This window comes from Glandiceps talaboti, chromosome 22 (genome assembly GCF_964340395.1).
Source record: "Glandiceps talaboti chromosome 22, keGlaTala1.1, whole genome shotgun sequence".
NCBI classification, from domain to species: Eukaryota; Metazoa; Hemichordata; class Enteropneusta; family Spengelidae; genus Glandiceps; species Glandiceps talaboti.
The window spans coordinates 3,735,834-3,762,297 of NC_135570.1; the positions used below are offsets into that span (position 1 = coordinate 3,735,834).

Sequence of the window (26,464 nt, forward strand, 5' to 3'; positions counted from 1 at the left end):
TGTATTCGTTAAACAAAGGGTTTCCTGAACATGGTAGTCATGTTTTGGTATCATGGTTTTCACCCTTGCAGTCAAAGTTTACTTGTCAGGTGTTTGCACCATGAAATGTAAGATTGCCGTCAAATTTTATATAGCGTTTTGGGTTTTGAATCATGATGTGTATGCTTGCAATTAACTTTTACATGTTTGGTTTTCCATCATGATGTTCATGCTTGTCGTCAACCTTTACTTATTTGTTTTTGTGAATCACGTAATGCGCTCTTGTCGACATTTTTTTTACTTGTTTGGCGGCACAAGTATGATTACCGATGAAAACAGGAGTATAGTGTACGCTTCCTTAAAACTCATTTGCACTCGGTTCATGTGTTTTATAACTTTTGGTCAGAATGTTACGTCAACCCACCGCAAACAGTAGGTCCCAAACGTACCGCCGGTGATCATTAACGCCTTATTCACGTCCATCACCGTAAACGAAAATGACATCGCCTATGGCAACAATTGTATTGGAGATGTAATACCGAAGACCCTCAGGCTGTAGAAATTAGTCGTGTGTGATCTAACTTACAGGTATTATTCAAGAAAGTATGACATGAAGTGACTGGACCGGAAATAGCAAAATTAGATAGACGGAGACGTTATTTTGAATTATGCATAGAAATAACACTCATTCCCTGAGTTCACAGGTGGTCCAAGTGGTTCAGACAGCTTAAAGATGCATCTTTTTTTCCAGATTGGCATGATTCCGATTCTGAAAAAAATGCCTATTTACCCACGCTTTGAAACAAAGAGCAATGGTGAACTTATGAATTGATTGAAATTGCCAGCTGGCTCTCTCACAAACACTATATTGCCTAGGATTTCATTGCAGCTGTTGATTCATTATACATGATTGTATATAGTCCTTTGCAATGAGTTCTACTTTCGTACTTTGCCTGCCCACTTATCATTCAGCCATCATATATCCCGTCAATACATGGAGTTTTGTTCCCCCCTGTTGTACTCTGAGCTAAGTGTGGTCACTCTATACGTTTGAACTGTGTATTCAGTTCCATTCATTGCCTATAACTACAGAAGTACCAGGTACGATTGTCAATTTTTGACACCTACCTATAGTAAATTTGCATTTGCAGCAAAACCAAATCTAGAGTGATCGTGCGGATAGTACCAAGCTTAGATTGATTTCGGCTGCAGAAAATGTGACAGTCTGAATTCTTACAACAGTGACTTCATGTTTATTAGTGGACAGATTTTACATTTCCCATATTCAAGATGGCTGATTTGCCAGTTTCATATTACTTGTTTCTGCAGAGTGATGAATATTATGTGTCTGAACCGTTATTTTGAACATATTCATGCATCACAGCCATTCGCATTGCACTCTTATAATCCAATTGGGTATTTGGACTCAAAACAATTATGAAAGCATCTTAGCTTACTGTTGTATGTTGTCATCGTTGATATATCTGTTTTACACGTGAAAGATCCACTTTGCCGTTTGTCAATTTTGAGCATAGATTTCTGTTCCTGTTTAATATGTATGATTTATAACATCATTACCATGGAAACTATAGAGTACATTATCTCAGGATGTTTTGTGATATTCACCTTTGATTAGTTATTAACATCGATTCCTAATACTAGAGGAATGGCCATTAATAACATCAAAATCAGAGAATTACGCCATTACTGGTGTATCCTATTTGATGGACATGATGAAATACACAGTCTGCTTGACATAAGACTTTTGGATTTTTTGTATGCTACGTGAATTGTATACTCTGAACTGCCTTACATTGGCAATCAGGTGGTCATACATGTGGAATGTAGTTACCTGACACTGCTAGCCCCTCAAATATACCATATGTTTCCTTTCTCAACCGGAGCACTTGATGGTTACCATGGTTATAAAGGATCCGGCTGTGAGAGTGTTAGAGTATTTAATAGTATATTTCAGTTGTCAACTGGTCATGGCAGTTTTGAACTAAAATTGAAAACGTCGACCATGAGCTCTAAGAGATAAAATTAATTTTGTGGTTTGTTTCTGGATCAAGATGTATTTCTTGCAAACAGCGAGATATTTCTATATTTACATGGTAAATCTATAGAGCGACCGTCACGGTTAGCTTTAAAGCAAGCAATTTTGACGGTATTTGAGAAGGCATTGGGATTAATATCCGCACTATTCCCTCTGTTTTAATTGCAAACACTTATGCTGTCTACAGAATAAACACTTGTGTTGCCATTGCACACGATACAATGAATACTGGCTTCGTAGAATGAAGTCAATGACATTAGTTTTTTTCCGTGTCCTTATTCAGCCCTTGAATGAAGGAGATTTAATTACTACAAACGAGCGTACGATATAGGACATTTTCCCAGTCAATAGACTCTGCATTTGAAATAGAATGAATAACGCCAATTGCCGAGTTTTCAAAATGAGTTTTTTATTTGATTTCATTTACCTTTATTCTGTGAGGAAGCGACAGAGTCCAACCTTAGCTTTTAAAGTAATGCGCCGACTAGAAGCCGGAAAGAAAAAAGCCACATCGATCGTAAACAGCAACTGTTTTTAGCACAATACGATATAACCTAAGCTTGTTTGCAAATTGTTTTTTGTTTGATGGGCTTTTTACCGATGCCAGTGAAACGTTACTCGTTAGTTGAAATGTTTGATACAATTTGTTCCCGTTTGATTAAAGCTAATGTATAAAGTATTCGCACTATTCTGTGTGTGGATGTTTCATGCTTGTAGATCGCTGAAGTATTCAGCACTGAGCAGACTCGAATAGCTTGATATATTTTCCAGTGGTGCGCACCATAAGTCGAGTTACCAGCAGCGGACCTAAAACTATTTCGTCACCGGATAAAAATTAAACATCTAGGTTGCTTTGTGTTTGAAATGTCACATAGCTAGTCATGTACTGTTCTACAGTATAAGTACATGTTTTGACACACGACTATACAAACTGATTATTCCACAAAACGTCAAGATCTCAATTTCTGTATATTGTACACGCTGTCAAAATATGTTGAACACCAAATTGCAGTTTGAACGTCATCAGCGATTATATAAAGTTAATCAGAATGGCAGGTGTTGTTTAAAACCAGCTATATTCAAACACACCAATCAAATACTAGTGTGATAAATTATCAATAATTACCATATCCGGGCAATACATCGTTGCAGTGTCTGTACCGTAAAGAGCACGTATTATTGTTTGATGCAGCAGTTTTATTCATAAATTGTAAGTTTTATTCATCATTTGTACGTTTTATTGCCAAAGAGGAAATGATGGATTTATAAAACTAGTTAATTAACGAATCTATGTCACTTATAAAACCATTCGTTTGTTTAGTTAGTCATTATGGTTTGCTAGTCAGACAGCGAAACATTCAACGATCTATTATCAAGTACAGTACCAGCACGTACTCGCCTATGATGTAAGTTAAGGGATACGTGCACGTATGCATGAAAGGGTGGACGATGGATGGAGGGAGGGAGGGAGGTATATAGGGAGGAACGGATGGATGGATGAGTGAATGGATATATGAGTGAACGGATGGAGATAGGGAGGGGGAGCTGGAGTTGAGTGGAACAGGTTTCCTGGTCCAGCGAAACATATTGTACCCTCTCGATCGAGAAACTGTGGTCTTCTCGCCAACTTTTTTTTTCATACTATTTTGCGAAAATTACGCTGTTTACTTGCTTGCCTTCGGAGACCCCATCATAGCTACATGAAGGTATATTTTACTGCTACATGTTAAATGACCCACCGGAGCACAATCAAACATAACCACACTTTCTGGTAACCATATTGTACACTGTAAATTCCATGACTCTGGTTCAAATGTACCTCACGGGTCCGATTAAACTCTCCTATGAAATTGCGTTACGACGATCACGCCAATAGGTCTTTAAACCCCAACTTTGATTATTGTTAAGGGATGTATCTATTATCCTGGGAAATCTTACGAGATGCTTGCAGCCATTCCATTAATCGATTTTGTAAAATGTTCTTTATATCGCACTAAAATGATGAAGTCCAAGTCAATTTTATGTATATAGGGTTTTAGCGGTTGAAAGTTTTCGCTTAAAACCAGCGGTTGCTGAGTCGACAAGGTAACTTTGACGTTGTTCTGTTCGCTCTTAACCCATACACTATAGGTGAAAAAATGTGCTACTTACAGCGCATCATAAAGAATAAGACAGATACACGTGTATATCATAAAGAGGTGTACCTTTTCAACCTAAACCAAGCTGACAAGGTTTTACCATATTGGTACATTAAACACCTTCTGGTCTATTTTTAGTATTCATTTTCTTAGCAAATGTGATAAATTTTATATCATAATCTTCAAGTTTTGGTTATTTCTGTCAAAATCTTACCCTTTAGAAGTGAAAATAGTGCAAAACATTCATTACTATCCAACGCCCTTGATGTTAATCCTATGGTTTAGTAGTGCAAGAGTAAGTCGGAACTCTTCGTGAACGACACAATGTTACACAGTATCGCCCCCCCCCCCCGTCCGCTCGTGACTAAGTTTCGATTTATTCTGTTGCTACTAAACCACGTGATTTACGTCAAGGAGTTGAATAAGGTCCATATACAAATATGTTTCATGGCAATACGCATACGTTTCCCATGCAAGAAGTGTAGAAGTCGAATATGAATTGAAGGTTTACGAATCAATACGCATGCCTACGTCATGCAATAGTTGCTATCGTGTACAACAAAAAGAGTATCGTAGCATGTGGACATACAAGCAAATATAACATTTGTCCAATATGAAAATAAGTTGATAAATGCAAATATGATTTACGAATATAAAAATTATTCATCAATAGCAATAGTGAAAATCACGAATACAAATTGAAGTTTAATGAATACCTTTGAGGAACATAAAAATTCATGCACGAATAGTACCATTAATCTTACGACTACAAATATATAAATTAACAAAATTGGTGAAAACATGAATTTTATGACTACAAATGTGCTCGCTTTTTTAATGAAAATGTGTTTTATTGAATAATGGCCTGCCATATGGCATGAGTAAGAAAGATTGACAACACCATACGTACAGTATGCATTGAGCAAAACTCTGCAAACAAATATCTACCAAAAGACACATAGCATACTCATAGGAAAAGCATCCGAAACAAATATTTATTTGTAATATAACAAAATTGAAATCACCATGAACTAATCTGACTCAAAAAAAAATCACGGAGAGACGTGCAAATTTTAGGCCAAGAGATAGTAGTGAAACTATGAAGCAACGGACGAGGGAAAGAGTTTGTGAGTATTTATTCAACAAAACTCACGAATCATTACTAGTTTGTGTGATAAAACAGTAAAGCCCGACCTGCATAGACGGTTGATAGCAACCAAGCTTTTCAATCAAGTCTATATATATAGATTCGTCAAAATGACATTTTTAATGAAGGAAGGGCTGAGAACAATATATACGCCTAATTTCTTTCTCCTTTAGAGCTTAATTAGACTCCATTGAAAATGACATCGCTCGTCCTGTTGAATTCCAATGCTTGTGTTGTTAGAATAAATTTAAAAGAATAGGATACACTCAAGGAGACAGCGACAAAATATTGCAAAGGTAACCTATCAACCTTTCATTGATTCAGGATACCAACGGTGGATTATGTGTTGATACCACTACACGTAGTCTTACGTTCGATTCTAAGTAATATTGATATCGTCAACAAACGGACTAAGTCTAGTGGATAGAGCTATTATCTAACAGTAAGGACAGTGATGGATTTTGTTGATTGTAGAATACTGGGAAGATGGATATATATATATATATATATATATATATATATATATATATATATATATATATATATATATATATATATATATATATATATATATATATATATATAGACAGGCAGACAAACAAAAACAAACAAACAAACAAACAAACAAACAAATAAATAAATAAATAAATAAATAAATAAATAAATAAATAAATAAATAAACAGATTGAGAGAGGGGTGAGTGAGTGAGTGAGTGAGTGAGTGAGTGAGTGAGTGAGTGAGTGAGTGAGTGAGTGAGTGAGAGAGAGAGAGAGGGGGGGGAAGGAGACAGAAAGAAAGAAAGATTGCATAATAGCACAGAATTTTGGTATTCCATACATAAAGCTATGATAATGAAAAATACAGTAACATATTATGAATGTAATATCTACAGGTACTTCTCTCAAAAACGACAATATTCTATTAAGTCATTGCGCCACAAAGCCTGTCTTATCGAGTCGACACTCTTTTGTATAAACCCTGATGCCGTCTTTGCCTTCTGCAATATTAAGTGAAAAACACTCTCCTTCGGAACATTCCAACTTACAACAAAGTGTGCAGCACTGCACCTTACACATAAATTCATATACGCATATCGGTGAAGTAGTTTATTATGGGTGAGAACACAGGACAGTTTGACTGATACAGCTGAATTCTGATTAATTTTCACTTGCTAATATAACTTTTTACGCTTCGTCTGCTTCCTTCTGATTTACTTTTCTTGGCAGATGCAACAGACACTTGTGAAAAGTTATTTGATAGAAAGATAACGATACTGTTGCACGTAGTAGCACTGTAATTGTGGATATTTCGTCTTCTTCCCGTTATAAACGGATCAACTTCATAAAAATACGTGGTGTGAAAGTTTACTGTGAATACGTTCATTTCGTTTATCTGAAATTATTATCGAGCATTTCACATCCACTAAAATGGTTTCGAAATAGTTCAATTTTATTTGATTTTATTGAAAGTCTTTCCTTTACAAATGGGATACAAGTGTTGACGTTAGATCGAGCGCCCTCTTTTGCTTTCTAATTGAATCAAACATGTATGACACTCCGCACTGTTTATCTCATCATCGACCAATGTTTACCTGACATTCGTACCAGTCGATGGTGACCTTCCTCAACTATTTCCTTGCCTGTCAAATAAATAGGACAAGAATCTGAACTTTTACATGAGCCTTAATCATAAGTTTCTGGCTGACCGCGTGTCATCCTCTATAAATAGTGTGTTCTAGCAGCGCTTAAACACATACACGATGTTTTCATTTACAGGAAGGTATAAATCCATTGACCATTGAACAAAGATAATGTAGCATAGAGAACGAGTGAGATTTATACTCGTCGATGGAACAGATAAACCAACAACAACATAAATCTTTCGACGGGAAAATATCCGACTAATTTTTCGCTCATGAAGCGTTTGTGAAATTTCCGATCGACTCCATTCTACCAACGTAGTTGTTGTTCATTCTCCTATGCGTGTTAGTTCTCCCATTAGCTTTATATAGATTAGAAGTGCAAGGTTTTGTGAAAACAGTGTCAATGAATCTAAATGTATAATGAACCATATTTGATCAAACATGTACCTATAGTCTGTAGTACAATAACGTTGTTCTTTCCCCCGAACTGTCAGTGCTACATGTCTCGCGTGACTCTAAGAAATTACTACACGTTATATTACGTAATGTATTCTCAATTTGCACTGTGTGAGAAAACTCGACCTTGCAATCTAGTGTGCACAAATTAGGCGCTTTGTCTACGTGACTTGTTTTGGAGCATGTTACGTGGAAACAATTACGTTGCGGACACGTGAGTAATATTTCGGTAGTACTTTTTCGAAAGAGTCTACACCAAATTATATTGGAATATTTGATTTTTTTTTAATTTGATTTAAATGCAGAATTGCCGGACAAGTCATCTACGTGTTCATGCAAAGTTATACTTTAATGTCGCACGGTGCACGATGCAATGATTCAGCTACGAAAGATAGTCATCTTTCAGCTCAATAAGTGGAAACAGATTCAGACACACTTTCCTCCCTCCCTCCCTCTCTCTGTTTGTAGTTACTACCTGATGCACGACTGTTTTTTTAATTGTGGCCGTAAGTATTTCGTTCAGTTCCATTGACAACAGTGACAAATCGCTGTTGATAAGTGTAGCTTTATCTCGACAATCATGGAGTCTCGAAGAAAAGACTATTGACTAACCCTGAAAATCGAAGCAACATATATATGGTTGCAATAGCTTAAGTATGCACGTTCCGAGATTCAAAGCGGTGAGATAAACCTCGTTTTATCGTATTATACATGTACTTATAAGCTTTTCTTGTCAATTACAGACAGAAAAGTGGCGATCAAAAAGAAAGAAAACAGTAAAACATGTCTGGGGGAAAAAAGTTGTACCTCTTGATAATAAATCAAGGTAAAGATAATGATAAAAATGATAAGAAGAAGAAGAATACCTGAATAATCGGACAACCTGGAATGTTGTTTGATGACCATCTGACAACTGCACTCCAAAATGTCTGAACAACAGGGCAGTTATATAACACATATGAAAGCCATAATTAAGCGTTAAATCATTAATTCCAGTCAGGTACATTTTCCATGTCACTGGGTTTTTGCATATATGTTATATTCCGTCATTGATTTTGTTTTATTCTTACCGGTATGTTTAATTCAAAATGAAAAACATAGGGTATAGATATTGCAAAGTTTGGTATCACAGCAACGTGATTTGAACTGCGATATATTCTTTTTTATAATGGGATTTAAAGTGGTAGGTAACACCTGACACGGGTATGCTGTATAGGGTCTTACACAAAGCTAATAAAGCGATCAGGAAATACGTACATGTAACGTCTGCTGTCGACTGAAAGACAGAAACTATAAACAGGATGAGTTCAACTTATATCAACATTGTTTACACGATGTGTCAAGAGGCAGTTCACTCTGTGGTACTGGGGAAAAAAGTACCTTTAAATCACATTTTAATAGTAAGCCTCGGATCTTTTTTCTTTACGTTGTAAAGCACTCCACAGAGACGGCTTAACTGAAAACTTATATTCATCCGAAACCCCAAAAGAATGAATAGCAGGGGATCGGAGAGATGACTAGATTCACAACTTACCTTGTATAGTTAAACAGAAGGTGCACAAGAATCGACCGAAGGGCCAGTACCCGTTCAAATGATGGACTAAGCTTGTCCATTCTACGAACGCAGCTACACACAGATCGCACACTGCGAGATTGGCAATATAGTAGTTAGTTGAATTCCACATCTTCTTGTTTCTAGCAATGATCAAAAGGATAATCGTATTACCAACCAGAGTGACGACGCTCGAGAGAGCGACCAATACAATTTTGACGACGACAATAGTTAATGGACCTCTTTCATGGGGTGTATAGGTATCATTAACAGATGAATTCATGATGGTGATGGTGGTGGTGGTGGTGGTAGTAGTAGTAGTAGTAGTTGTAGTAGTAGAAGTAGTAGTAGTAGTAGTAGTAGTAGTAGTAGTGGTGGTAGTGGTGGTGGTGGCGGTGGTGGTGATGATAACGGATAACCCCAAAAAACTTTAGCTTGTAGGCTTGATATTGTCGATAGCTCGGCGTTGTACGAGTAACTTCCCAGTGTCCGAGAAATATTTGAAGAGATGATGTTTCCAACGCTGGTGAAGGCAATCAGTTCTCAGCGGTGAACGCGAAACGGAGAACAGAACACGTCAACGTAGTTGCCAATGCCCTCTTGCAAGTCTGATGGCTGCCACAACACTGGGAGAATGCAGTGGAGACGAACGGCTAATATAGGTTTCTCTTGACTTTTTGCCTGGAGGCGCTAACGGCAGTACACCATAGCGTTAAAGGTGAATGAATGTTCAACAGCGCAAGCGAGCGTTAAGCAGTACAGGAAAAACAGCGAACAACGCAATTACAATTTTGCACCGAAATATATTTTGACGCGGAACTAGTATAAAATGTACATTCATGCAGAACACAAGGATGGAAGCCGGCTGCCGATTGTTCCACTGTGTATCTGTGCAGCAACCGATCGCGAGAATTCAACACGCTGCTCAGTGAGCGACGCAAATGTGGAGAAAAAAGAAATATCAATTTGTTGGACTGGAACACATCGTCTCACCATAGCCAGTTGGGGTATGAATGATAAACTTGGGTGGTGCTATACTGCTTGACTTCGGCATCATGAATATTCATTATTTATAACGTCAGTAATATCATTATTCAAATACCTGTATTAAATGTTAATGTGTTCACGATTCCCGCTTCTGACGTCATTTGCACTTGTTAGTTCGTAGTGGGCGATGATAACTACATGCATATACGTGCTCTATGCGAAGTAGTCGAGATACGAGAAAGTACTTGCCTTTTGCATTGCACAGTAGCCGAGATTGCAGATACCATGAGCCCCGGGAGATAAAGCATTTGCATGGACCAGGAAAGAAATACGACACACTCTTTTTTGATAAGCGTTACACACAGGTTATCGCATTGATCAAATGTTGCAATTTCTAATATTAATACAATATACACCATAGTACATGTATATGATACGTATCCAATGTGAATTGTCATAATCTGTTCTGTAACGTTCTCATTTCGTACAACAATTTATGAGTCTCGGATGGAAAGAACATGCATTTCTTGACTGCCTTGTTACCATGGTGGGGTTTAAGGTTTATGATAGATACATCGGGTTTGCAGACTGCAGTAAATGCTCACTCTAAAACCACAACCATATATTTCTAGAGGGATATGTTTTATTGTTTCGTGTCACTTAGTACTAAGACTACAACTGCACTTAATATACTGTTCCTCTCCTACTTCGAATGCAGGCTCGTCAAAGGTTGCATACATGTTTACTCATAATGACTATTCGAAGACAAGTTAGTCCAAGGTAACAATATCGAATACTATCTCGTCAAGTATTACAATTTGTGTCAGTGTACTGTTAATGTTACTTGTATCGATTTACTGTGTACACCATATACAATATTTGCAAGGAACTGGTTCGCGTCCTAGAGTCGCCGAGATAGTAGCAGTACACCTTTACGATGTTGTACGTAAACAATTTTAGATTTGGGGCCAAAAATAACCAGCGATACAGAGAGTTTATGTCGAATGTTATTAATATCATTATGATATCTACAACTTTACCGAGAAATGTTGTTGTCCACCGAAGCATATCTCATTCAACTTCCTATGCGATGGATTAATTCGCTGTCAGTAATTATCTCCTCTGTGGTTAACGTTTCAATAATTTTTTGTCAAAAGTCATGACATTAATACCATTCTCCATTCATACATCGTGTCCATTCCGTATATTTTCATATTATCCTAAGGCTGAAGACAGTGTATAAACATCAATTCAAATATATAATGATTAATATCCCGGGCGCTAAATTCATGAACTCGAGGTGAGACGAATAATGATAAATATTCACTTCAAAGCCCGAGTCCTTTCATCTCCGACTCTCTAGCAAGTCAGCCATAGAGGCTGCACAATGCAACAGATACAATCTACAATTTTCAGACATGTTTTCCTAAATAATACATATCACTCTCTGGCAGATTAAAGTATTAACGAAAATGCAATGGTGTTATGGAGTCCACAGCGAAGGACTTATCGATTGAATGATAGAAGTGATAACACAGAAAATACAAATACCGTATCAAAAGGGTCTGTTTTGACCGTCCAGGAGAACATAGATGTGTGTACACTCTTATAGATTTGAGACAGATTGGCGGACTGAAAGACCATTAGATAGGCAGTCGAATGATACGACAGACAGACATACAGACAGACAGACAGACAGACAGACAGACAGACAGACAGACAGACAGACAGATAGACAGACAGACAGACAGACAGACAGACAGATAGATAGATAGATAGATAGATAGATAGATAGATAGATAGATAGATAGATAGATAGATAGATAGATAGATAGATAGATAGATAGATAGATAGAAAGATAGATAGGCAAGTCTAGTGTGACACAGCTGTTAGAAAATTAATATGAATCTGCAATGCACCAACAATTTCATTCGCTTTACATATATTTATTTATTAATTTATCTTTTTATTATTTATCTGGGTTCCACTTGTCTGGTATCGTATGTGTAGATCATTTTATTTCATAGAGCATAGTGAACTACAACCTCGTTTTTATCAACATGGGTCACAAAGGTTAAGTAATATGAAAAAATGACAGCTCAGGACAAAATGAATGGTATCAATATGCCACTCACTTTTCTGACGGGTTTTTGACACAGTCTGTATTATTCAACACTTATCCCGTCTCTGGTTGCTAGACTAGTATGAAACAGCCGTCAGAAAGAACGCAATATACAATACCCCAACCTTTCATTCGCTTTTCCGCCGTTGCTACTGACATGGCCATAAATTTATAACTTCCTATACATACATTTCTCTGTACCTGTCTATGTCTCGCCTTCTCTCTATGTCTCTCTGTATCAGCCTGTCTGTCCCCTCAGAGTCAGTCAGTCAAACTCTCTCTCTCTCTCTCTCTCTCTCTCTCTCTCTCTCTCTCTCTCTCTCTCTCTCTCTCTCTCTCTCTCTCTCTCTCTCTCTCTCTCTCTCTCTCTCTCTCTCTCTCTCTCCCCGCAATTCACCATCTTTCATCCTAACGCTCTATATTTGTGTTATGAAAAAGCTATCATATAACATTTTGATAAAAACATATGATGTTACACATGTACATTGATATTCTGTATTTCGCTCTTATTAATTTTTATTCTTAATATGAAGTGGTGTGCACGATAACCATGGAACAGTTAGCCATGCAGTGAGAATCTAACACGTCATCATATCGGCCGAGAATGGTGGAAATGACACTCTTGTTCCCCCATTTTCATTTTCCCGGGAATACAAGTTCCATCATTTTGAAATTTAACACTCAAGATTTTTGTGACTCCGGTTAATACAGGAACAATTTACATGTATCTTATTACATTACGACATTGCGACGGAAACAACGTGATCATTTAATGGTAGCGATGACAACAACGATGACAATGGCACTCGGGAGAGCTAAGACAAATCTTTAGTGATTTCAGAACAGGCAGATATATTATTCATAAACGAGTTGATTTTTATCACAATTGTGTCAATTTGAAGAGTGGTTGTAGAGAGTGGTTTCCAAAGCTCAGGTTCAACGACATAATACTAAATATAGTGCTACTATGCAGCTCTCTGGATACTTGATAATTTGTTTGGAACTACTATGTCTCTTAATGTTTCAAATTAACACGTTTATAGTGCTGCATGAACACGTGTTTACAAAGCACGTACATGTTATAATATTAGCAGACTTTATGCGTGTGTTTTGTGAAAAGACATCTATATATTATTGATATTATTATTACATGTAATATATATATATATATATATATATATATATATATATATATATATATATATATATATATATATATATATATATATATATATATATATATATATATCAGATGTTGTGTATACAAGCAGCTCAACACGTAACTTCGTAAGCATAGGGGTGTGTATGAGTTTGATATAGATGTGGTCAGAGTGTTGACAACCAGTGATATCATATTATCGTCTTCCTTTCAGCGTCCTGTGGTCCATTTTACGATAACAACTCTATATACCAATCTGCTGCATTATTTTACGTATGAATTCATCAAATGCTTAGCTATGAATCGATGTGATATCATTTCAAATCATAATATAGACGACTAATGTCTGAAATGCTACGTCATAGAGTGTACGTTTTGTTCATAAAAGTTCACTAGCGTTCAATACCGGTCCACCAATGTGCTGTAATATGATTGTCTATTTTTATTCAGTTTTGCAGACATGGAAACAGACTAGGGCGCGTAAGTGATGCCATCGCAATGGCTTAACCGATATGTACTAGGGATGTAGTCGTTTACAGTGGATGGGGAGGGTTGTATTTAATATGGTGTAGGTGGATTTACAAGTAAAATCACGACAGTTGAAACTAAACATCATCTGGCTCGACAAAAATCTTACTAACACTGCTACATTTTATCGTCTGGCTCAACAAAAATCTTACTAACACTGCTATATTTTATCGTCTGGCTCAACAAAAATCGAATCAACAGATATATTTGTCGAGCAAGACGAGACAATGTAGTAAAGGAATTTGTTGAGCCAGACGATAAATTGTTACAGTACCACTGGTGGTAAGATTTTGTTGAGTCAGACTATATTCATGTAGCACTGTTGGTAAAATTTTGTTGAACGAGATGATAAAATGTAGCACTGTTGGTAAGATTTTGCTGAATGAGATAAGAAAATGTAGCTCTGTTGGTAAGATTTTGCTGAACGAGATAAGAAAATGTACCACTGTTGGTAAGATTTTGTTGAGCGAATGATAAGATGTAGCACTGTTGGTAAGATTTTGTTGAGCCAGACGATAAAATGTAGCACTGATGGTAAGATTTTTGTTGAGCCAGACGATAGAATGTAGCACTTTTGGTAAGATTTTGTTGAGCGAAATGATAAAATGTAGCACTGTTGGTAAGATATTTGTTAAGCCAGACGACGCTTTGTTCATGTTTCTTGACTTTGTTAGTACTTTCGCTAACATCACACAAAATAGACGATGTGGGTCATTTTGTAAAATAGCATTGTTAGTTGGATGGGGTTACTGTGGAAAACATCACTACCGTTAATTTTGATTAGAACAAAGTGACAATTTCGGTTTACCTATCATTTTGAAACTGACGTGAAATGCGCCCTAAACAATCCTGATGTTGTAAAATGTCCTCACTAGAGAGAGAATATTCCCTCAGCTTCCCCTCTCAACTGCTTTGTGTGTACACACTGTAAACCATTTAACACTTTGTATATAATATCTACAGTCACTTCTTGTTTACAACAAGCAAGTCTTCATGTCATTAAGTTCACTTATTTTATTATGTGACCTTGACATACCTGTTATTAAAACTGATAATACTTCTAACTAAATCTTTTTGCTGCATATGTATATAATCTGTTTTAACTTATGATCAAAATATCAATTTAAGTTTACTTTTCATTACAGTCCTTAGTCTTTATGATCAAAATATGTTTAAGATAGAAAACGTTAAAGGATATAGTATCGACATGACACACGATACATTTAAATATATAATAAATTTAGATATATTAGATATTGAAAATTGCGTAAATCGATAACTACTCAATGATTAATAAGTACAGATCACTGTATCAGATTATATTCATTGCTATTTCAAATTGTACATATATGTGTGTATGTTTGTGTGTTGTTTTTGTTGTTGTTGTTGTTGTTGTTGTTGTTGTTGGTGGTGGTGGTGGTGGTGGTGGTGGTGGTGGTGGTGGCGTTGTTGTTGTTGTTGTTGTTGTTGCTGTTGTTTATCAAAAGGGATATTACGTATGGTAAGGCAATTAGGTAAAACACAGTATGAAAATTTAAATGATTAAACTGCCCAGCGCTACATCTTATACGACTTTGTTAACGAATATGCAATTTAAGTAAGATTAATGTTGTCAAAGTTATTATGTAGGTTTGTGTTGTACTCTGGCCTCGAAAATTATACAGAAGTACGAAATTCCGAGTTTGCTCTTTCACCTCTGCCTGTTAATCCGAAGGCGTATAATATGCATATTTCTCGCGTAAAGTATGTGTGAGTGTAACATTTTTCTCTTACATGCTTCAAGTTTATCATGTGTAGAGTTGAGTGCTTGACCGTGTCAGGTACGGGTACCGTGAATCAAGACTTGCGTCTACACTGGCGTCAGTTACTCTCACGTTGTAATCAGGGTTTTAATTAATGAAGGGCAAGAAAATTACACGGCAGCTAGCAACCTATTTTAAAAATCTGAAAAAACTCTGGTAACCCTATTCAGTCGTTTATGAGTTCAACCGAGACAGTGTAATGTATTGATTAAAATGATTCTAGACAACCTAGAATTACACGGAGATCAGAAATATCATCACCTTTACTCTTTAAAACTCAAGTCGTACCCTATCAATATCAGAAACCTTCTCGATGACGTTATATTTGTAATGATTTGCGAAATTCAATCTATCTAAACAATTAATTAAGAGAGTCAATATAAGTGATAGTGATATTTGAAATGTTATATCTTATATGTTGCATGGGACCCAATTAACGATACATCATCACACAAAAATAAGTTACTAAAATTGCTGTCTAAATTTTCGATAAAATAAGCTTATCACCGTTTTTTTTAAATACGAGATGTAAAATTTCGAAAATTATTACTTTTAAGAAGTTCTACGCATCGTGAATCAAGCTCCAATAGTTTATTCTTTACATCCGAATGCTATATATTGCATTCCTTTGACACTAATGTTTATCAACCAATCCATTCATATAATCCGTAGACATTTGTTTATCACCATTAACCTTGATGTTTCCTTGATACAAAACATTAGGATACTTAAGGAGGACGTTAAACTTCACATGCATACATACATACATACATACATACATACATACATACATACATACATGCATGCATGCATGCATGCATGCATGCATGCATGCATACATACATACGCACGCACGCACGCACACACACACACACACACACACACACACACACATACATACATACATACATACATACATACATACATACATACATACATACATGAAGCGATATTTATTTAGCCAGTACGTATAAGGAGTAAAACGAAGAGTTTCTTAAAAGTGCTGCTCGACAATAACAGCAACATTCTGTCCGCTTTCAGCATAAGTTTATTAAAGTACGTCTTCACACTAGTTCAGTGTATTCAACAGGACAATTTTGGGGTAAATATCAATTAATTTGTCCGAGGCGCACCATCGTCCTGTTAAATCGACACAGAACCATACTGTAACTATCAGTTATGTATATGATAAAACTACCACAGATGTTCTCCTACTCTATCTGGATAATATCGTTTTTAGAATTCATCGTCTTCTGGGGAAACTCATCAAAAAGTTACAAATTGTTTTTAAAAATGTAAAACAAAATTTAAACGATATAGTCGAGATAATATACGACAAAACTGGCAACATTCACACCATGTAGTATAATTGAATCTCTAAAACATCTTGTAGTCTCGGAATGTCTCATTACTCTGTAGGGTCACGTTTTGGGTTTAAGTCATGTTAGCTTAATTCAGAAAACATCCTCAACTTGTCAAGATAAGTGGCGAAATCAAATTTGTGATACATGGCAGTGTTGATAATTTGTGTGTCACATATACCCATTAAAATAGTAGCTCTACTGTGATGGATATTGGCAACTGTCACAACAGCTGTATATGTGATACAACTGTTATTTCTTGAGATAGGTATGTCAAACATGGTGCCGTAAATTCTTCTGGAACCTTTCAACTTTGCGAAACAGATGTCGAAATTCTCCACAAAATAAATCATATTATAAAAAAGATGGAATTTTCCAGAACGGCTTCGTACACCGCAGCAAAAATTAAACACATTTGGATAGTAGTGATCTGTTGATAAACTTGAATGTTATGTTAATTCGAGAGAAAAAGAAACTCAACGAGGAAGTTGAAAATAAGATATACCAGATATCTGTCCATATATACTAAGACGATAATTTCAAAAGTCTAAAACATGCAAGACAAGGGTTGAGCATTCTGCTTGGTTCAAATGAAATTTATACAGACAAAAGATAATACACATATGCCCTCCCACCTCTGTGCATGCTTCCAAGGCACCCAAAGACATATTGATACGATTTTAAAATGACTTTGATTAAAAATACTTGAATTTACATTTGATATTTGATCTCGAAGAGCAGGGGCAAGGTAAAATCATTTCATAACCCTCAAGCGGCCACAAACGTCAGCAAAATGACAGCTTGACTACAGAGTGTTTTTTCAAAATTATTTATGAGTATTTATTGATAATTTCTTGGACAATACAAAACTCATGCATTTAAAATAATCAGGCAATGTGTAATTTCTTATTGGCTTCCACGTGGTTGTATCAAACATATCCTGTGAACACTAACCTGCAAGGGACCGTATGTATTCACAAATATTAGATTTGCCCAGCTCTTGGTGTAAGCACAGAAAGTACCTTGTGTATGTTCATTTTTACATACCACATTTATACAAGCTTAGGAGTTCACTATTGTGACTTTACAACACATTATTTTGAACGTTGGCATCGATGGTCAAGTTCAAATTGAAGAAGGTCACATCTGATAATATGGATCAGTTTTCTCCCTAAACTCGGTCACCAAGCCCATTCGTAATTCCTGAATATCCTCTTGATAATACGAAAATAGTACTCCAAATTACTTTATTTTATGCAAAATGTGAAAACAGCCACCAGCCCCTAATGTGCTGTCTCCCTCAGCTTCTACTGGCAACCATAGACGGTGAAACTGGTATTTGTGTAAACTTCTGGGAGGACCTAATGGATATAAAAATGGTTGTGTCTGTGTAAACTTATACATGTGGTTTCTGTTATTTTTTACAACATTTACGAAGGTGAACTTTGACACAAACAAAAGGGTACGGGTGACGTGCATAACATTTGTGCCAGATTTGAATGTCATCGGGTGGTGCATGGCAAATATATGATGGATGACGAACTGGTGGTACACCCGGGCGAAAATTGCTCTATCACTATCAGCCTCCTGGGTCGTTGTTTGTTGGAGGTTGTTTGTTGGAACAAATTCAATTTATCATCGCCAACAGGCAATTTGTTATAGTCGGAGAAGATGCCCAGCAGGCATAGTGACATAAGGTCAACTAAACTCAGTATATGTAGTATTCAATGCCACGTCTCACTTACATGTTCTTGCATCTTATTTCATAGAAAAAAAAGAAAATGTAAATGTAAGTTCCTCTGTATAGATATTACAAACAAAAGACGAACTGGTGGTATCTTAAACTTCACTTAATGGCTTCAAATATGAGTTGAATACGAATAACATACACCCACAATATTACCTTCATTACCATCATCAAATTTTCAGAACGAGAATTTCCAAGTGTGTCAGTTATTCAAAACCATGAATGATATTCCAAGTAAGACCGATACCATATGGCTAGTGTTTTTGGTATGCGTGTTGTAATCAACCAACGAGAGAGATTTATATCAGTATGTGTAATGGACTTTTGTTGCTGATAAAGCAAGACTTTGTACGTCTTATGAATTCTTATCTTATATTTGTCATACATGGCGACTTTTTTGGTTGAATTTGATAAGGTAGAATAAACCAACCCTGCATCTAAAGTACATTGTCAGTATCCTACCATCTGTGTTTTTAACATCTCAAGCAGTGAATAATGAAAAGCAGAAACTTGATGGATACATATCTGAGGCCTTATTTATCGTAACGTATAATTCATTGTAAATAACAATAGGGAACTTATTAGCACGTGCTAAACGGTCTATAAGAAATATTACCTCGTGAAAAGTCAAGTTGGACACGTTTGAAAGAAAAAATAAACGGAATGTACACCCTAGTCGTTCTACGTCACGACAACGTGCCTATACGTCTTTGGTTCTGCTGTGCTCAGACTATGAGTCAAGACGTTGAAAGTCACCATTTTTTGTCCAGACATTTCATAAACTATGTTTATGGGTGTATATTTTTGTTAATCTCCAGTATTTTCCTTTATTCAGTCCGAAGATACTCATAACGTGAGCAGCGTGCGAAATTGTAACGTGTCGGTCCTTGTGGCGATTAAAATGTTTGTGTACTGAATGTCATTTATAACGTTTTTGCCTACACCAATTCATCGCCTACATTTAATCTAGCAAGTCTTGGTACCTGTTTTACGCATAGTCAACTCTAAGCTACCCTTCAGAGCACTGTGAAGAGGGATAAGTATCTACTGACTCTACATTATATTTTGTATACATGTATTTTACTTTGTATGTGTATATCGTAGACCTGATATGTTTGCGTTTTGCGAATTTTTCTGGACTTTTAAGATTTTAGTCCATGAAAGGTTATCACGAGACAGCTTAAGTCAGTCAGTATCAGGACTCGTTCAGAATTCTCGCTTACATCTACTTCCTGCCTGTTTCTATATGTATGTTTAAGCTGAATTCACAAAGTACGTTCCGTAGACACGATCTGTCAATATTTTCTGTGCCAAGCGAAATCTTTGATTTGTAAGTTTCGAACTCTCACTTGTGTTAGTTGCCCTGCTCTGTGCCTCAATATTCTTTGTTGAAAAATCAACTTAAAGAGATAACCTTGAAGATGCATTCCCTTTAGGGTTGCCCTTGAGAGTAAGATATTGTAAATAAAAGAAGAAGAAGAAGAAGAAGAAGAAAAAAAAAGAAGAGAAAAACAACCTTTATGTTCTGTACTCTAATGTCGAAATTGTTAGGCGGCAATGTTAGTTTCTAATGTGAAGTGAAGATGTACAGCTTGAAGTAACCGTGCTATATTGTGATACCATGCTTTGTACGCACTTTACAGCTTCTGGCCCTTATTGACAACAAAAGGTTCATGGTCAAACCTTACTTAAAAGTGTACCGAAAACATGTATCTTCGTTATCTATATTTTCCAAAGTTGCTGGCTTTTTTAGGCAACAATAGATTTTGTTGAAAAGCACAAAATCTGAGTTATACACTGTTGGCGTTTTTCGATAACTACAAGTCTTGCTGTATAGCTGGCAAATAATGTTAACTGGCATAGGGTTGTTTAACACGTTGACAAACTATGCTTAGTATACACTTATACTTTTTAGCTTCTGGCTCTTTTCCCACACAACAAGTGTGTTTCCTCCATTGTACTTCATACCACTGTGGGTGATATACTTCTTGTCCACGTAAAGATGATGCCTTTTATTTCGACAACCCTGACATCTTCGGTTTCAATGCGCGAAGCAACGGATGAAAACAACTACATAAATCTTGTTATAACACGTGTCGTGAGATTGCATTGACGTATACGCCTGGTTGGTCTGTTGGCTATTTTGTTGTGAATTTCGAGTCGGTTACATTTTTTCATTAACAACTTTACTGTGTTTTTGGTACTTGAAAAAATATGTGACACACAAAACCAAATATGTGTTTGTAACCTAATAATTGCAACAACAATAACAACAAACTTTAAAGTATTAAAAATGTGTTATTTTGCATAAAGAAGTAAACAAACCCGTTTAAAAACAAGTAATCACTAAGTCACATCCAATCTGAGCATGCGTGTGTCGCCTCCCCATATCTTGAAACATCGCCATCCATAAACAGTTTAATTATCCGTGTTTACTTGTTCTCTCTTTTGTTTATGTACTTCGTAGATACCAGATATGTCATCACTACATTTGAAGGATGTTGAATCCTACAGCCAATCTTTATGTGTAATGTGGTGGGGCAACTCTGTGTAAAGTGATACTGGGGGGGGGGGGGGTTCCTCCGAGTTGAGTCTGCCAAACCCAAGCTGCTGTCATACCATCCATACCGATTGGTGACCCTTTCTCATACCAGCTGCATCTCACAAAATACATACTTTATGGGTCAATGATAAATGCAGACGGCAGTTCGTATGACATAATCTAGTAGCTAAAACCTGATCACAGTAATTGTTTTGAGAAATAAAGAAATCATATTTTTAACAAGTTGAATGATGTTTCTGTATGCACCACGTAGTTATGAATATAACGACAAACCAATGTTATCTAAGTTCCAGCCATCAACCTATTACTGCATTCCTAAATCAAATTGGACATGTTGTTTTCAATTTACTTAACAACCGAAATGGACATATAATTACATCAGTTTTATGAATTGTTGACTTAAAAGCACACATGATCTGTGGCCTTCAGAGGTGACTTCGTGCTCTTTCAATATGAAAACATACTAATTTGCTGATGGATAATTAATCATCGAGAACTAATTACTCCTTCAGGAAAACACGTGGCAGCGGTGACTTCACAAATTTCACAAAGGCCGCCATTTGTTACCGTTGACCTGAAAACGTCACAACTCTATGAACATGATGAGAGAGGTTATAGCTCTATAGAAGAAGAATACCAACCTTTGAACGATAACTTCTACACTCATTTCACATGCACCCGACGATTCCCTGTTGTAGTACATGTAATGGTGTAGGTAAATGTGTTGTAATGGAAACCAGTTAACACCTGAAACAAAATGTTACTGGCTAGCTAGACTGAAATCATACCAACATTGATGGATATTCTTTACGTAAAGATAAGATCCAGCTAACCAATATCATAACTTTTATCGGTCAATTAAAGCTATCTTATTAAAAATCACATTCGCAACAAGCACATAATTAATATTGCAATCCTAATTTTTGGCCTTGTATTCCGCCATATTGGTCTGATGAATGTCCCTCTTCAAAATGTTACTCAGAGTGAGGCGGAGGAAGTGCTGTCAAGACAAAGTGATTGACGTCATTTCCTGTATCCCTAGAGTTTCTACTTAGGGAAAATATTATTCCGAATGATTAGGCTTAGAGAGGAACGCCACTCCAGGAAATACACATTTTCATAACATAATTTATGGGAATGTATTATTTCTGCAAACCCCAATGATGCAATAGCCCATAACAAAGATAACCTATAAAAGCAAAAGATCTACTTGATGAAATAACTCTCCAGGACCCATAAATTATGAAAATGTCTATTTCCTAGGGTGGCATGCCCACAATTCCTTGCATAATTCCCCAAAATGGCAGCACAAAAGAGAGTGTGGTAGGGCTACTTTACAAGGTTTCAAATAGTGTAAGTTATCAAGGTGCTATTTTATCACCCAAAATCATACGAAGCCTTATAGCAGTAATCATTACAAGTGTAATAAAGGCAGAAAAAGTTTGACTGGACTTTTCTTCATTATCTCAGTAGATGGACTAAGCTAAACCATTTAATGATCTTACCCATGCAGGAACGAATCACAAACTGTGTAACACTTTGCTAAGGTTATTATATAACACGAACAACATTACAACGATTATATGCTGGGTCAGATGATGAAATTTAACAATATCAGACAGCTTTTGCCAAGACAGACGATAAAATATAGTTGTATATTTGTAGATTTTTGTCCGGTCAGATGATGTTCTGTTTCATTTGCACATGTTTCAATACGAAATGACTGTGAATTTCGAACAGAATATAAGCCTAAAAAGACCACAACAGTAGGATTTTGAGAAAAACATATATTCTAGGCATGCTTTCACTCAGTGTGTGTGCAACGGTGATGACTGAAGGATATTTCTAAAACCATCTACATATGTACGATAGCATTGTGTATATTGTCATACTCTGTCACTGCATGTTTCTATTTGAAAGATAGCATTTTATAGCCTGTTACTAATACTAAGTTCTTTATAGGATATTTCGTCTTAGCTTCCAAATGTTATTATACGATGTGTAAAGATCAGTGAGGCTGATCACAAGGTTTCATGTTGAGGTAGACACAATAAAGATAACACACAAACATCCCTTACACAGTGTCTGCTCTGTATTTTGTAAATGAGGATAAAAACAAATACAAAATGTAACAAAGCAGACACTATAAGGGATATTTGTGTTTTATCTTTATTGTGTCTATCTCAACATGAAACATTATGATCAGTCTCTCTGATCTTGATACATCGTTTAATAATATTTGCAACCTAATATGAAATCTACTGTAATAATCCAATACCCTGAACAACTATAATGATAATGCAAGTATGCAATTAGGTGTTATTAATTGGATGAAGCATTGCATTTCTTCCAAAAATAGGTCTTAAAGAGTGATTTACGAAAACTTGTTACTACGAAATTACCAAACACTATTAATACATTGCAAATTATGTGGTACACGATATTATTATAAGGTCTTCTATCTTATCACTAATTGGGTGCATATTGTTATCCCAATTTCTGAGTATTAATTTTTTCAATCAACCTGGATATAAAGTTAATCCAAAATAATCATAATCTAGTCCAATTAACAACAGACCAGTGACTATTTATAATGTATATAGATTGTTAGTGGTGATTACAAATTGCGATTGTTGATTATAGAACTATCTACTGTCATGGTACATGTTATTCATCACATGGCATCGATGAAGACGGCTGTCTCAAGTGAAACATTAAACTTCACGGTGGTCAGGTAAATAATGTATATGGTGTAAAGTGATATGAGTTCATTATACCACTTGTCTGGCCAAGAGTTTGCCTTGATTTACTATCATTTTGATGGTCTACAATATTAAATATAAACACTATTAAACACCTTCTGATCTGTTTCGGGGTTTTACTTTCCTACACTTTTTTTTGATATTTCGAAAACCGCAGTATTTTCACTTGTAAAGTGTACGTTTTGACAGAGATAAACGAAACTCGAAGATTAGGATGTAAGATTTATCACATTTGCTAATAAAATAAATAAATAAAGCCCTAAATAGATGGTAGGTGTTGCACATGGCAAGATTGTATTTCTCCGACCTGCGCCCAATCTTTATGGATATGGTTCCTGTACATGTCTGTCATGAATGCATTAGATATACACATGGATTACTGTCTCACAATGTTAAAGTGGCGATATGGATGAGAATTTGGTATTTATTTTGGATTTTTTTTTTGATAAAACAGCTTCACTATGTTTTTCTTCTTGAAAAAATAAAGCGAAAGAAACACATACCAAGTCCATGTTCATAACTCAATACATTGCAAAAAGATGCAAAAAGTGTAAAAAGTTTGTTATTGTACGTACAATAACAAAAAATTTACACATTGTTTAGTGTTTTGCCGTTTATTGAGATGTGAACATGGACTTGGTATATGTTATTTCACATTATTTTTTCAAGTAGAAAAACATAGTGAAGCTGTTTTATCAAATAAAAATCCAAAATAAATACCAAATTCTCATCCATATGGCCACTTTAACTCACTATGAATTGAACACATTCTAGTCTAGTCTACTCCACTACACTTGTTTATTATGACCGATGGACAGAATCACAGATTCAATCATTACAAACGTTGGATCAGTCAGATGTATAGATAATCACAATGTTGTCTAATACGCTGTATTGTCATGAAACTCTTATGTAGCATAATATGCATCCCGGAAAGCTTCAAGGATAGTAGAGGGTCTGTTCACTTTCTAAGGTTTATAATTGCGACTCGAGACACATTTTCAACAACAATGCCGTACCTGGCTGATTTACTAAAAGATGTTCAAGTCGTTACGTCACTACCCGTGTAAGTGAATACAATGTTTTTTTATTAATACATTGCCTCTAGCTTTAAAAACATGTTATTCTGATTTCTGTTATTGTCTTTGACATTACAGTTGTCTTCTGATATCGCTAGAACAGTTGATTATCTATAGGGATTTCTTCAACATTGTTTATACGTATGGAAAAAATACATCATCAGATTATTCTTCAGTTTAGATTAGATTCGGTTTAGATTTAGGTTCACGCGCGCGCGCACACGCACACACACACACACACACACACACACACACACACACACACACACACACAACACACACACACACATCTTACTACAAACGTGACTATTTCTAATGCAATGTAAATAGATCAACCACGTCATAGTTGAGAAAAGGGTCAGTTTTACACAGAAAATAATATTCGAAAAGAACCTCTCCTGCAACGACTACTGTACATTAGTTCGTACTAGAAGCTGTATGTGTACATGAATATCCACGTCAGTACTTTTGAACTCATATTTACTAATATCATGGCTACAGAGATTATCATAATTGATTGAATTTATCGCACAGTGTGATTCAAACTTTAAACTACTCGTCTAGCAACTCGTAGTGACAAGGGCCCATTAGGTCACGATTGTTTTACTTGACTGAACGAAGAACGATATTAGGGATTAATATCTAAAGTATTTATGATGAATAGTTATGATCCTACATGTTGTCCTACTGCCTTCGTGTTAGTATTGTCTAGGTGTTTAAAAAAAAAACCTCAAATCCTTAGATTTGCGATATGAATTAACTTAAGAAATTTGGGGTTCATGTTTTTAAGTAAAGCAACGAGGCTGAAATGGAAAATACATTATTAGAGGTTATGATGAAGCAAGTATTCCCTTCTCGCTCCTCTGCCTTCTCTACTTTTACATTAGCTGGGTCGACTAAAGATGGGTACAGGTTACCTATACCACTAGTCATCGCTTTGAAATCTATTTTGATAATAGTTTAGGAGTTTTACCCTAAGTAATAGCAGTTGTCTATATGACAGAGAGTATTACTTTTTGACTTATAATTTCCTTATCATTTTTTTTCATCTCTCGGAGTTATCAATTCGTAATATTCTTTATTATCATTCCATGTGCCGTAGACTATAACAGTTTTGTCTGGCTCCATGTAAACAAATGTTATCCAGCTAATGGAATATACTATAATTGTTATACCATGCACGAGCCATTTTGAACAAAACAATATGGAATATATACTATGGTCGTTCTACGTCACGGCAACGCTCGTTTATGTCACGACAACACGTGTCTACGTCACTGGTTCTGTTGTGCTCGAAATATGAGTCAAAATGTTTCATATTGTCATTACTTTCTCCGATTTTTTCTTTGACATTACTGGCGCTGGTATAATTATGTTATTCTC

The 26,464-nt window shown here is 35.9% G+C and overlaps 1 protein-coding gene across 1 annotated transcript in view; it reads right to left on the reverse strand.

The window, feature by feature from the left end:
- LOC144452423 (QRFP-like peptide receptor) overlaps positions 1-9,253 on the reverse strand; it is a 65,562-nt gene extending 56,309 nt beyond the window's left edge. The window contains exon 1 of the mRNA XM_078143515.1: positions 8,953-9,253. Within this exon, the coding sequence (XP_077999641.1) occupies positions 8,953-9,253 (301 nt within the window). The remainder of the gene's footprint in view (positions 1-8,952) is intronic.
- Between the last annotated feature and the right edge of the window lie 17,211 nt (positions 9,254-26,464).